Consider the following 14,705-nt stretch of genomic DNA (forward strand, 5'->3'; position numbering starts at 1 on the left):
TCCTTATACTCAAGTCTGCCTTATTATCTGAAAGTGTGTACAGTACATGCTGGTTCTTTAAGGTAAATGTATTCCTAATAACTATATGTTTATCAGTTTGATACATTCTACTTTATAGAATCATAATTTTAGAAGCAAAAGGGACCTGATAGATTATCTAACTTAATTTTGCTTAATTGCTATTCAGAAAGCTAGAACCTGGGAGCTAAATTTTATTTTATTTTTTTCCCTACATGCCAGGCTCTGTACTATACCCTTTATGTGCATTCTTTCATTTACTTCTTATTCCAAGCCACTGAGGGAGTCCATGTCATTATCTGCATTTTATAGGTAAAGAAATTGAGGTATAGAAAAGCTAAATAACTTACCAAGACCCTCAAACCAGTGACTTGAGGAGCAGGAACTTGGACTCAATTTGTCTGATTACAAAGTCCATGAATCACCAGGGTATAACCACCTCCTAAAGGCCAAGTAGATTGCTCAAAGTTACTCAGAGTATATTATTTCCAACTCTTGATTCCATGTTCTTTCCATTGTTCTAACTTGTTTCAAATGCTCTTGTAGGTTTTTTGCTTTTTGTTTGTTTGGTTTTGTTTTTGTGTTTTTGAGGGAAGATAGAGTTCAAGGAGGAGGGGATGAGTGAGAATTTAGCCTTCTCTGTGTTTCTTCCCATTCCCCTGCCAATGTCATATGCTTTTTCCTTTCTTTCTCTCTTTTTTATTCTTTCTTTTCTTTCATGGTTGGGTTTCTTTAACCATTTATTTTTTTCTTTCACGCTTCCTTTTATCTTTTTATAAAGGAAAATTTCAAATATATATAAAGGTAGAGATAAAAGTATAATAAACTCCCATATTTGGCTTCAACATTAACTCATAACCAGTTATGTTTCATTTATACTCACCTGTACCCCTCCCCCCCATTATACTGAGGTAAATTTATATTGTCACACTACTTAATCCACAAATTTTCAATTTGGATCTATAAATTATAAGAACTCATTTTTTAAAAAAGCAAACATAACTACAATACCATTATCACTTTCTTGAAAATGTAATACTCAAATATCTAATTATTATTCAAATTTCTTAATTATTTCATAAGGTTTTTTTTTGTTTGTTTGTTTGTTTTTTAGTTTCTATCAGGATCTAAATGAAATGCATATTTTGCATTGATTGTATGTCTTTTAAATATCCTTTTTTTTTTTTTTTTTTGAGACAGAGTCTCGCTTTATTGCCCAGGCTAGAGCCAGTGCCATGGTGTCAGCCTAGCTCTCAGCAACCTCAAACTCCTGGGCTCAAGCAATCCTGCTGCCTCAGCCTCCGGAGTAGCTGGGACTACAGGCATGCACCACCATGCCCGGCTAATAGTTGGCCAATTAATTTCTTTCTCTTTTTAGTAGAGATGGGGTCTTGCTCTTACTCAGGCTGGTTTCGAATTCCTGACCTCGAGCAATCCACCCGCCTTGGCCTCCCAGAGTGCTAGGATTACAGGCGTGACCGGCCTAAATATCTTTTTTTTTTTTTTTTGAGACAGAGTCTCGCTTTGTTGCCTAGGCTAGAGTGAGTGCCGTGGCGTCAGCCTAGCTTACAGCAACCTCAAACACCTGGGCTCAAGCAATCCTGCTGCCTCAGCCTCCCAAGTAGCTGGGACTACAGGCATGTGCCACCATGCCTGGCTAATTTTTTGTATATATATTAGTTGGCCAATTAGTTTCTTTCTATTTATAGTAGAGACGGGTCTCGCTCTTGCTCAGGCTGGTTTCGAACTCCTGACCTCGAGCAATCCGCCCGCCTCGGCCTCCCAGAGAGCTAGGATTACAGGCGTGAGCCACCCTAAATATCTTATAATCTGTAGGTTTCTCCTTGCAGTATTTGATGAATAAATTTGATGAATAAAGTTTCCCATAGTCTAAACCAGGGGTAGGGAATCTTTTCATGTTGGAAGGCCACATTAATTTAGCTGTAATCAAATAAGGTCACATTCAAGACACTTCAATTAGATATACTTTAAAATGTACATTATTTTGTAAAAATTAACTACTATGTACTTCACAATTTAAAAAAATGAAAACTATTTGTTAATTTTAAAGTTAACTTACCTTTTAATGACTTTGTTATGTCTGCTTTTGTTGGAAAGCATTTGAATATTTGGTTGCAGCATGGAGGTCCACAGTTTCAGTTGATCCTCTATATGGTTATCAGACATTTGTGACCTTAAGGGCATCTTGATTTGGGTTAGGCAGGGGAATGTAGATTCACAGCAATAAATGGTTGAAAAGCAAGAAAGTATTTTTCTAGCATGTTGCTAAAGGCATGAATACACTACTGTATTTTTCTGTATTTCCATTGGATCTTTCTTACTATCAAACAATGACTTTAAAATGTCATCTACTAAAAACTCAATCAATTCCATCTGTAGTTCTTTAGGTGCCTTGGTGATACCTACTTGGTGAGGCTGAAATGCTAATTTGAATGTGATGTCATGATTCTCAAAATCAGTAAACCTTTCATTGTATTCTCCAATTGATAGGTCTAGAACGGCTTCATATTCTTCAAATGATTTGCATATATCATCCTGCTCATCAGTGACCTTTGCTAGCTGTGGAAAATGTTCATCTGAAATTTCCTTTTGAAGAAGTGTTTTGAGAAAAGATAGCTTTTTTTGAAATGCTTAGATTTTTTGTCACATATCATATATAGACTTAATTTTACCTTGCAAAGAAATATTCAATCATTTTGATTTGACATGATGTCACACAGAAATGCTACATTCCTATAGAAATATTCTTTCAAAGAAAATCTTCCAGTAATTCAAATTGCTGATTCTGTACTTCATAAAATTAACTATCTGCTCTCAGAGAGATAAAATTTTGGCTAACACCTGTCCCTGTGATAGGCAACCCACTTTAGAATGATACAGTAAATCAACCCTGAGTACCATCCTTCAACTTTAGCATGTTATGAAAGTGACAATGCCACGGTGCATTTGCACAAATACAGTTAACAATATTTATAATTTGTTGCTAAGTGTTACTTAATATACTAGGTTTAGCACAGAGATTTTGCTGATGCAAGATACAATGAACAGAAATGAGAGCATCTGGATTTTTTAATACTTTTTTTAATATGTGCAATAAACCCTTCATGTTTTCCTGTCATGGAAGGTGCACCATCTGTACATACAGTCACTAAATTTACCAAATTCAGTCCAACTTCACAACATTTATCTTGAAAACTGTTGAAGATATCTATTCCCCGTGTTCTGTTTGCAAGAGTGCTCAAAGCAAGTAACTATAGCAAAGAAAACCTTTTGTTCTGACCCAAGTAAAATATAAAACCTGTGCCGAGTCAATAGCTTTGTTTCATCCAAAGTGATTGAATAACATGTATTCTCCTTTTGAAGTATTGCATGAAGTTGTTTGGTTAAGTTGAAGGCTAATTCATGCTGCTGATGAGTTATGGTTGTCTTTGAAAGAGGCATTGTTTGTATTTTGAAACGTTTTCGGAGTCTCAGCATCCTACAGCTTCAACAATGCATTCTTTCGCAATTTCTACATCACTGAATGGCCTCCCTTTTTTCCTAAGTATATAAGCTACTTTATAAGTTGCTTCAATGGCGTTATTTCCAGGTCTTATTGGGGCTTGAAAGAATTGTCTTTGCTTTTGCTTTTCACCTTTTAATTCTGCAATATAACCTTTCACGCCCTTCCCTCTAATTTAAAATATCTGTGTTCCTCATGAGTGTTGTAATGCTGATGACCATTGAATTTCTTTAATGTTGATATGGCAGTATCCCAAAACAAGCAAATCATCTTATTTTTAGCAGAAACAAGATAATATTGCAATTTCCAATCCTCATTTAAAAATCTGTTTTCTTCCTTCAGCATTCTCTTGGTCTTTTTTGATATGATGAGCCGTTAAGCAGACAGAATTAAAAAATACCTTTGAGCTGTGCAACTATTCACAAATTCCACTTCAGACAGAAACACAGTGTACTGTTGTCAAAAGCTGATAATAGACTGGCGTACTCAACCCTCATAAAACTCTTGCCAACCAGCCTCATGCAGTAATGGTGCCAGTCAGACAGGGAAGAATTAAATCATGAGCATACCAGCTGTCAGTTTAGCCCATATGGCTTACCAGTATTCTAATTGTGCTAGTCTATGTGGGAAGATTATTTCGTTGAAACTTATTCTTTGATATTTTAAATACATGCATTTTAAAAATAAAAATATAAAAGACAAACAAAAATGTATTAATAAAAACAAAAGGATTTGTTCTATAAAACTTGGATTCAGTCAAAAGGCCACACTTAAGGACCTAGAAGGCCACATGTGGCTTTAAGGCTGCAGGTTCCCTACCCCTAGTCTAAACTTTACTGTTTACATCCCCCTGGTGTCATTTAATATGTTCTTCTTTTCTCTATGTTTGTTAGTAATTGGTAGTTAGATTCAGAGCAGAACTGTTCAATAGTACTTGCTACAATGATGAAAATATTCTATCCCTATGTGGTAGCCAGTAGCTACGTGTGCCAAGTGAACACTTTAAAATGTGATTAAAGAGACTGAAGAATTGAAATTTTTAATTTTATTTAATTTATCTAAGTTTAAATTTAAATAGCCATGCATGGCTAGCAGCTACCTTATGAGATGGATCCAGAGGCCTGGTCAGATTCAGATAAGGTTTGGTTTGGGTTTGGGTTTTTTGATTGTTGATTTGTTGGTGTCCCCATAAATTGTCTTGTGTCTGTTTCTTTTTGTGATGTTAGCAGTCATTGTTGATAATTGCCTAAATGTGTTAATTCACTAGAGGTTGAAAAATGATATTCCAGCTCCTTTGACTTCTTAATTGTAGTGAGTAGTTTTGGAGGAAAATGAGGGCTAAATAAGCTAACTGGGGTTAATCCTTTTTCATTGTCCATAGCATTCATGGATTTTACAGTCTTGACTATTTATAGGTAATCATGAAAATTTGTTTGATATGTATGATAATTTATAATTTACTGAGACACCAAATTGTAATTGCATTAATTAAAGTCCTGTTTTAAGTGAATCATTTAGCTTGGTGAGTGAACTTTGTCAGCTTCTCAACATCAATATTAAAAAATGGCTTTGTCTCTATTTTATGGCATTTTATGGAAAACTTATGTGCCATAATACTATTCATAAATTGGATCTTCACCAACATCATGGGTGTGACATAGTCGATTTTTCATTGTCATCAGTTGACTTAAACCAATTTATAGAATACCTTAGAATAAATTTATCTTTTTTTCTTCCTTTTCTGTTTTCTTTTCTCTCTCTGTCTCTGTCTCTCTCCCTCTTCCTCTCCCTCTCCCACTCCCCCCAAACAAGTTGGTAGTCTGGTTTTCTCCACTTTGGGTCAATAGAAAAAGGTCTAGATTTGTTATATTTGGACTTTCTTGATTATTTGCCAAACTAACCAACCTTTTAAGAAATGTTACCTCAGCTTAATTTAGATCCTTCCAATGGTTTTCCATTTATAAAATGAAGTTGGAAAATATTCTAGACAACTGATAAATCTAGAGGATAAAAAAATTTACCTCTTCTTCTTTCTTATAGAAAACCTTTTTTTTTAAATAGATTTTCTCCTCAAAAAGTGAATCCCGCTTAAAACATCTGTTGCAGCGAGCCCCAGATTATTGTCCAGAAACAATGGTAAGTCTTATTTAACTTAACTGTGGAAGCTTTTGTCTAAATGAAACCATCTAATGGGTTACTTTTAGATTTAGCAAATTTTTGAATGCGATTGGGATATAAATTGTGATTGTGGGCCGGGCGCGGTGGCTCACGCCTGTAATCCTAGCACTCTGGGAGGCCAAGACGGGAGGATTGCTCGAGGTCAGGAGTTTGAAACCAGCCTGAGCAAGAGTGAGACCCTGTCTCTACTATAAATAGAAAGAAATTAATTGGCCAGCTAATATATATAGAAAAAATTAGCTGAGCATGGTGGCGCATGCCTGTAGTTCCAGCTACTCAGGAGGCTGAGGCAGCAGGACTGCTTAAGCCCAGGAGTTTGAGGTTGCTGTGAGCTAGGCTGACACCACGGTACTCACTCTAGCCTGGACAACAAAGTGAGACTCTGTCTCAAAAAAAAAAAAAAAAAAAACATGAAAAAAACCCCATTAATTGTGATTGTGTTAGGTTTAACTAGGTACTTTAAAAAGATCTTCATACATATTACTAGATAGAATATTGTCTTTCATCTTTTCTTATCTATTCAATGACATAGATCTAAAAACCTTAAATATGTGTTCTAGTCTTTAAATTTTGTTATAATATTTTATCTGTAATTTGGGATTTTATTTATTGTATTTTGACTAGTTTTGTAGAAATTATAATAACTAAATCTTATTTTGATTTTGAAAAATTGAATTTGGTATAAGGGAAGTATGTGACTTATTATTCCTATCTTTCCATTTTCTGGCATACTGTAGATATATTGCTTGCCTATCTGAATCAGGTAACTTAAAATGTCTCTAATGCTTGGGCTATCCTCAGTGTTTGTGATGTTCATGGGTCAGACCAAGAAAGCCTGAGCTTGGATACAAGAACCTCTTTAGATATGGTGGCTTGTATTTTGTGGAGGGGAAAAAAGTTAATGATCAGTTATAACTGACACATTTTCCTCTAGTCTGAAAACACTTGTGTCCATGCACTTAGAAATAGCAGTTCTATTAATAATAAGTATCTTGAGTAACCATATTCATCCTTAGTGCTGCTGTTAGATGGAAAACGAGAAAAGAACAAACGAATATATATATATATATATATATATATTTTTTTTTTTTTTTTTAGACAGGGTCTCACTCTGTTGCCCGGGCTAGAGTGCCATGGCATCAACCTAGCTCACAGCAACCTCAAACTCCTGGGCTCAAGCAATCCTACTGCCTCAGCCTCCTGAGTAGCTAGGACTACAGGCATGCGCCACCATGCCCAGCTAACTTTTTCTATATATTTTTAGTTGTCCAATTAATTTCTTTCTATTTTTAGTAGAGACAGGATCTCACTCTTGCTCAGGCTGGTTTCAAACTCCTGACCTCGAGCTATCTGCCTGCCTAGGCCTCCCAGAGTGCTAGGATAACAGGCGTGAGCCACCACGCTTGGCCAAGAACAAGCAATATTTTTGTATCTCAGTTTTCTTTCCTCCCCTGAATAGCTGGTTTATGTACATTTAGTCCTAGAACATTGAGTGTATAGGCACAACCATAATCAAGTTAGCTGTACATAATTTCTGTAGAAATGAATTGTCATATTTAAGAACTGGTTATCTAAATAAAAGCCTTTTATTGATTATAATTTTAGGTTGAAATTTGGAGTTGTATGAATTCATCTTTGCCAGGTAAGCAATAGAAGTGTAACATTTAGCAATTTAATTTTAAAAATTTCTTTTGTGAACATAAAATCTGTGCCATAGTCCTATAACCTAAATTGTACTCTGGAATTTCTGTCCTCTTCTTTCTTTCACCACCCACATTTTCAAATATATAATTTATTCTTATTCACTCAATCCGTAACTTTGTATTCTTGTCTCCACTTCTGTCCTTCTGCTGAAAGTAATCTTTTGAAAGATCACCAGGATCTCATGGTTCCTAGATTTTATGACTTTTTCTCAGCACTACTTTCCTGCAACACTTGATATTATTGTTGACCACTACTTCCTTATGACTCCACCTTAGCCTCAGAACTTTATTCTTTCTTACCTTCTTTCTCCAATAAAAACTGTAATTATTCCAGTGTGTGGTCTTCTTCCCTTCTCTATTCATACTCACTCTGATAATCTCATTCCTTCCAAGAACTGTTACCTAATCAACCCTGAGAAGTAACTCTCAAATCTGAATCATTGTTTGTGACTTCTAGACATCTCTATAGCCATCTCTACGTGGATCTCTGCATCCAGGTGGCATCTGAAGTGCAAATTTCAAATCAGCCTCATAACTGCACCTCTTGTGAATGACACTATACCTAGAATCCCTCAAGTTGTCTCTGATTCCTTTTTGTTTCTAGTTCCATTGACTTTCCCCTTGCAAAATCTTATATTTGTCCTCTCTACTCCTAGTTCAAGTTTTTATTATTACACTCTTGGGATAGAATATTATAACAACCTTATAACTGATGTTTCAACACATTATATCTGTTCTCCCCATCCCTTTCAAAAAGAAGCCCTTGGGGGATATCTACTTTTATTGAAATAAAGCCCATAGTCTCTAGCCTGACATTCACTGTTTTCTAGGATTGCAGCTCATTTCCAGCCCTGGTTAGAGTAATTTTTTTGAAAATTACTCTATATATACTCCTTTTTCAAAAAAAGGAGTATACCTTATGTATCTCTGAAATCTAACAGCTCTCATGCTGTTTGCAGTTTTCATTTCAAACAAATTGGGTTATTTGCCTTCCTGGAATTGTCCACTTCCTTGTCTGTTCTCCTAGTTATCCCTCTACCTACTGTCCTGGAATTTTATAAACATACACACACACACACACACACACACACACATATACACACATACACACACACACCACACACATTGTTTCTACTAAACTGTAATCTCCATAATGGGATAAATCATATATTTTATCTATTTCATAATTTCATAGCCCACATAGACCTAATAGAGTACCTTGTACATGAGGAGGAGCTCAATAAATGTAAATGCTTATGATTTAATATTTTCTAAGAAGTCATTGGGTACATGGAAGCAGCAATATACTATATTATGGTATAACAGCTCACAAAGTTTATGACCTACATTGATTCCATTTAAAATTCTTTCTGAAATGTGAGTGATTCTGAAGAGCAAGCAGCAAAGAATTAGAGGAAACTTTAGTAGGCAATGAGGCTAGATGAAATTCTATTGTCCTTTGTACCCTTAACACATACAGATAAGCTTGTAATATGAAATATTTTTAGTCAGTTTTTACAATTGTGGGAGTTTATACTTAATCAACTTTGTAAGCAGTTTATATTTTATTTTTTTATTGTTTTGAGACCGTCTCTGTCACTCTAGGTAGAATACAGTGGTGTCATCATAGCTCACTGAAACCTCAAATGACTGGGGTCAAGTGATCCTCTTGCTTCAGCCTCCCTAGTAGCTGAGCCTACAGGCGTGTACCAAGACACCCAGCCAATTTTTCTATTTTTGGTAGAGATGGGGTCTCACTGTTGCTCAGGCTGGTCTCGAACTCATGAGCTCAAGCAATCCTCCTGCCTCAGCCTCCCAGAGTGCTAGGATTATAGGCATGAGCCATCATGCCCAGCCAGCAATTTATTGTTTATATTTTGAGAGCTTTGTCTATCTGTGAATAATTCCTTTGCTTTTGTTTGTTTATTTTGTTTTTTAGCAGAATGCTTCTATTTGTATTAAGTCCTAGTTTCATTTGGAAAACTATGTTACTTATTGCCTTGAATCCCTGACGTATTTTTCAAATGTAAATTATAATCTAATGCAAATGTGGATTTGCATATTTATGTATTACATAGATGCAACATAAAGCAATTTGTAAAGGAGATAAGGAGGAATTAACAGCATCCCTATAAGCATAAGTCTTTTCTCTGTTCATAATTATTTCTTAAATCTCCTAGTTTTGTCTTAAGAGTCATTCATTGACATTCATGATTGCAAAAGGCATCTAAAAAAACAAATTAGAACACTGTTTATAATTTTATCATCTTTTGGTTTCACAGTAGTTTGGTTGGAGAAATCACTGCTGTACATAAATTGAACCAGGGTAGTACATAGTTATTTTGCCCCATGAGTAAGTGTGCCCATCAAAGCCAGGCCAGGTTCATAGAAAATTTTCCTGCCTGTTTACTAAGTATCAGTTTTTAAGCAGGATCATGGGTTTTATGCTATTATAGGTATTTAATATTTTGAATACAATAATATTTGTGCCCTTTTTTGTTTGTTTGCTTGTTAAGTTAAATTAGAATCTTTGCCTCAGATTCACAGTCTAAAAGTGAGGAAGGCATACTTCAGTTTCTTTTCAGATTGTATAAATTTTTCACCTTTTCAAAGTAAGGAAAGCCTCTCTTTTGCTTTCCTGACCCTGTACGTCCTCTGATAGAGATGCTATCTACCCAAGAATAAGAATGACTTAGAAAATGTAAGGTAGGAGGGACAAGAGAGAAAAAATAAAGGACCTGATAATTATTCTGTGAGGGACTCTAAGGAGACTGTGACGGCATTGAGCATAGGGGTGAAGGGAAGGGCTTAATAATTTTGAGGCCCTGCTTGTCTGAGCTAGTTTTCTGGTGGACACCTGCTTTGACTTTTAGTGGTATCCACGAAACAATTTGGTGTGCTGTTTGTTTTTGTTGCTACTTTTGACCTAAGCATTTGAACATTTTGTTTTTAAGGTGTGTTTAAGAAGTCTGATGGCTGGGTTGGCTTAGGCTGCTGTGAACTGGCTATTGCCTTGGAGTGTCGACAGGCATGCAAGCAGGTAATGCTGGACAGTCAGGCTCTTAAGCATCATGGAGTGCAGTTTGGGTTTTAGCTGTGCATATGAATTGGGCCTTTCCCACCTCATGGCTTTGAAGAGGTGACTCAAAAACTACAAATTTAGTATTTCTTGCATAAACCATCTCTTTTTAGACTTGCTGCATTTTCAGTTATGGTTGCTGCATATTACTTCAGCCTTCTCTTATTCCTTCTCATCTTTCCTTTCTGTCACACAAAGAAAGAATTGAGGCCTTTTGTACTTTGCTTATGGTCATGCTGAGTCAATGCTGAGTGACTCCAAATGGTCATGTAAATTTAGGGAATGCTTGAATGAGAACAGTTGACACTGTTGGCTTATTTTGTTTTATCTCCCTTCTCTCTTTCATCATGGCTTTACTCTGATCGTGTTCTTATATTTATTCTCTGCTCCTAAGATTAGTGTGACTCTTATAGTGAGTTATGACTTCTTTGATTTGATATATCTCTACTCTGATTCACCTTAGGCCCCTGAGTTCTTCCTCACTGTGCATGTTTTAATAGTGGTTCCTCAGAATGGGAAATCTGACTTCCTGGCTCCTCCATTCCAAGTGGCAGGAGTAGAAGTAACTGGGAAACTAGAAATGATTATTTAGATGAACTTGAAACTACAGCTAGAAAGTCTTCTCTTATTTTCTTTTTCTGGGGACTTGTCTCATGACAGGAGTATACGAGACACAGTATCACCTTCACTTTCACATAGACCACTGTACTATATAGCCTGAGTAACACTCTTTGGCACCACATGGCCTAGCTATCTGCTGCTCTCTTCCAGGCATTGAGATGAAACTGAGTTGTGGAGGATTTGAACTATAATGGGTCTAGCAGGACATAAAGCAGTTGCCAGCCCATTCTGCTTCTTGCTCTCACTGGCCTCATCGGCTGATCTGTTATGAATTGCATGGGCCTAGCTGATAGAACAGGAGGACTGAAACAAGAAATCAGAGCCCATGACTCTGGATTGATATCTCTAGAGACTCATGTCATCTGGAAGAATAACCACCCCCCAGCAGATTTATTTTGGCTTTTTTATATAGAAAGTACATATTTAAATATGGTAAATAACATGCTATTTCTCTGAGCACTGGTTTCTTCATCTTCTCTAGAGGGGTTAATATCTTCTTCATAAACTTGTTAAGAGACTTACCTAAAATAACTTTTGATAATTGCCTGGCATAGCACACTTTCTCTCTTTAGTTGCCCCTCCATTATATATGGCACTTTTCTGAGGAAATTGGCTGAATAAATTCAGTTTGAAAGCTTAGAATGTGGAGGGTTAAAGAACAAGCAAAATATAAGTGCCCTGGCAATGCTTCACAAGAAAATTTGCTGTGGCAGAGCTTCACAAGAAAATTTGCTACAGAGTGGAATTCAGCTCTTAAAAAGTCCTCTGATTTACATTTCCTTCAAAGTCATCTAGTTTCTGAAATAACAAAAGGACCATGTATTATGTGAGATTAAAGCCCTAAGAGTTAGAGTGAAGCTCTAGAATATTTAGTAGGCCCTGGGGGTGATGTTTGTTTTAAAGAAATTACATGAAATGTGTTTGTTGTATTTTAGGGATTTTTAAATATTTGAACATAAGATTTTTCTTGATAAAATAAAAAATACTATATTAGCAATTAACATATACTAATTTTTTTCTTTTTTGTCCTGTGCTGAATAGCATGTATAATAAATTAATGGAGAAATTTATTGGCTTTTAGGCATCTTCAAAGAATGATATTTCCAAAGTTTGCAGAAAAGAGTATGAGGTATGCATTTTATTTAACAAATTTGCATGGACTATTCAGATGTTATCAAAATTGACAAAAGCACTTAAATTTTTTAAATGAATTCATTTTTTACACAAATTGCCTTTTACAGAAAATTTAGCCTTGATAAAAATGTCATCTACCTTGTTTAGAAATGTTATGACTTTAGTTAATTTTGTTGAAATTAAGCATTAATTTTAAAGAAATGCTTAAATCTCACATGCAAAGGATTTAACCTATAATGTTTTCATAACAAAGCAACTGGTTGTACCCAAGGTTGTGAAATAGTTTTTCTTAGGTTCTGTATGTTCTTTTGCCCCTTTTCATATCTCTTGATCCATCTAAAGTATCCATTTTTATAAATGACCTCAAATCATGAAGAAAACAATCAAACAAACAAAATCACACTGTTAATATGAATAGCTTCAAACTTTCCTAGCATCTTGCATTTGGGTGAAAATAAAACACTAAGTTACAAAGGCTATATTAAATCTGAAGAACTCTTGTCTCCCAATGGTGAGATTTCAACCAATGTGGTGTCTAGATGGGGCAGATATTAGGGCAGAGGTGGAGGAGATATTTTATTTCACACCATGCAAATATGTGCAGAAGATTGTCCCTGATGTGAAAACACTCCTCATTGGGGCTACTTTGTTAATTTTCTAGAACTCCATTGTTAAATGTGACAGTATAGTTGCTTTTCATAGTGTAAGGCCATGTAATTAAGAAAACTTAAGTGCATATGCCTCATTCACCATTTTTATATATAAACATTGGGATTCCTATTGCTGTATTCTTGGAGAAGACAATAACTCTCTCTTAATTGCTTCTAGATTATAGTTCTTATTTTTTTTCTTTTCTCAAAGCCTATAATTATCTCTTGATTAACATTTTTATACTGGAGAGTCTTATTTATCTTTTGTCCTTTTGTACTGTTTGCTAAGTTATATCCTTTCCTCTGAAGGCAAATTTCCAAATTAATACCAGCTCTCCTCTGTTCTTATTGAAAGGATCCTTGCTACAAATAAGTAAAAGATTTCTTTGTTTTTTTTCTTGTCTCTTTACCTTTGAAATGACCAGTTTTAGTTTCTCTTAAACAAAGTGGCTAACTGTGATAATTCTTTTCTCCCCCATGATGTCTGACACTGTCCATCTTCTATAGCCTATCCTCCATTATTTTAGTGTGCTTCCTTCTCTTGTCTGGATTTCTGCATTGCCCTAGGAAGTCTGCCAATATGTGTTGATGAAGGACGGGACAGGAAAGGTAAGAGAGACAAACACTGTCCTATGATAGAAATACTAAGAATAGTTTACTTTTCCCAGTCTGTTCTCCCTTTTTTGGCCTAGAATTAAGCAACCATTTTCCAAAATTCTACATGCCAAGAGGGCTCTTTTATTTTTATTTTAAAGCCAACCCCACAAATTATTTGAGATAATTTGAGACTCAGTTTGATTTCTTATATTACTTAGAAATAGAGGTGAAAGCAAAAAGTTAATGTAAGCAAAAACTTCTGCATTACAAATAACAGTCACTGTCATGATTATTGAAGTCTAGCCTACAGATAAACTTTGTTATAAAGTAAATTAGGTAAATTTGGTGTAATGCAGCCTATTTTAACTAGATTGGTTGTTTATCAACATCTGAATAATTTATAAAACTAGGCTTTTAGTATGTTTTCCTTAATATTGGAGTGGTCCCTAGTGTGAACTTCTAGATGTGTAAGCCATTTCTTTAGGCTTATAATTTTAGGGGTAGTATTTACCCTGAAGAGTGGTTTTGTAGTTTGATTTGAATTTTAGAGAGTAGGTAATTACATTTGGAGGAGCTAATGTTTATTTTTATTGGTAAGCTGCTACAGAATTCTTTTTGAGGGGATTTGGTAAGAAATTTACTTAAATGAATAAAGTTTAAGAATTATAATGCCATTTAAGATTCTGCTTTGTTCCAACCAACCTGAGATAAACCAGTTAAATGTAAAGCATCGTTACATCTGAATTATAGAGTCTGGTTTATTTCTTATGCAAACCAAAAAGGATTTATTGAATACTGAGAAGAGTTTTATATATTAGAAAGAACACAAACTTTGGAATCAGACTTAGGTTAGAATTCTAGGTAAGCTACTTATAGCTTAACTCCAAATATTAAAGAATTATATCAAATTGAGTCAAACTAATTAAAATAATTACTGCCTCCACAAAGTATCAGGGAAATCAGAAAGCCGAGAGAGCATGTTGGGAATTATCAGGGAAAACTTTGCAAATGAAAGCCCTGAAAGGATTGGTATAATTCGGATAATAAGACCATGAATCAAATACACATGGCTTAGGTAAGGGGAAAAGAAAAGACAGACCTATTTTGGCTGAGAATCTGTGCTTGGATAGGCAAAGTAGGACCAAATCCTGGAAGGATAACATTTGGAGGCTCAACCCACTATTAAGTAGAGGGTGATGATG

General features: G+C 35.3%; 1 protein-coding gene across 3 annotated transcripts in view; it reads left to right on the top strand.

Moving 5' to 3' along the window:
• The window catches only part of RECK (reversion inducing cysteine rich protein with kazal motifs), an 80,552-nt gene that overhangs the window by 19,259 nt on the left and 46,588 nt on the right, over nt 1-14,705 (top strand). Inside the window, exons 3-6 of one of the 3 annotated variants that reach the window (XM_012769965.2) lie at nt 5,603-5,677; nt 7,325-7,361; nt 10,377-10,462; nt 12,204-12,251. The exons of 1 other annotated variant lie outside the window; for it this stretch is intronic. In XM_012769965.2, coding sequence (XP_012625419.2) covers nt 5,603-5,677; nt 7,325-7,361; nt 10,377-10,462; nt 12,204-12,251 — 246 coding nt within the window. The remainder of the gene's footprint in view (nt 1-5,602; nt 5,678-7,324; nt 7,362-10,376; nt 10,463-12,203; nt 12,252-14,705) is intronic. One more of the 3 variants, XM_012769966.2, reaches the window with a different exon arrangement.

This window comes from Microcebus murinus, chromosome 12, assembly GCF_040939455.1.
Source record: "Microcebus murinus isolate Inina chromosome 12, M.murinus_Inina_mat1.0, whole genome shotgun sequence".
In the NCBI taxonomy this organism is placed as follows: domain Eukaryota; kingdom Metazoa; phylum Chordata; class Mammalia; order Primates; family Cheirogaleidae; genus Microcebus; species Microcebus murinus.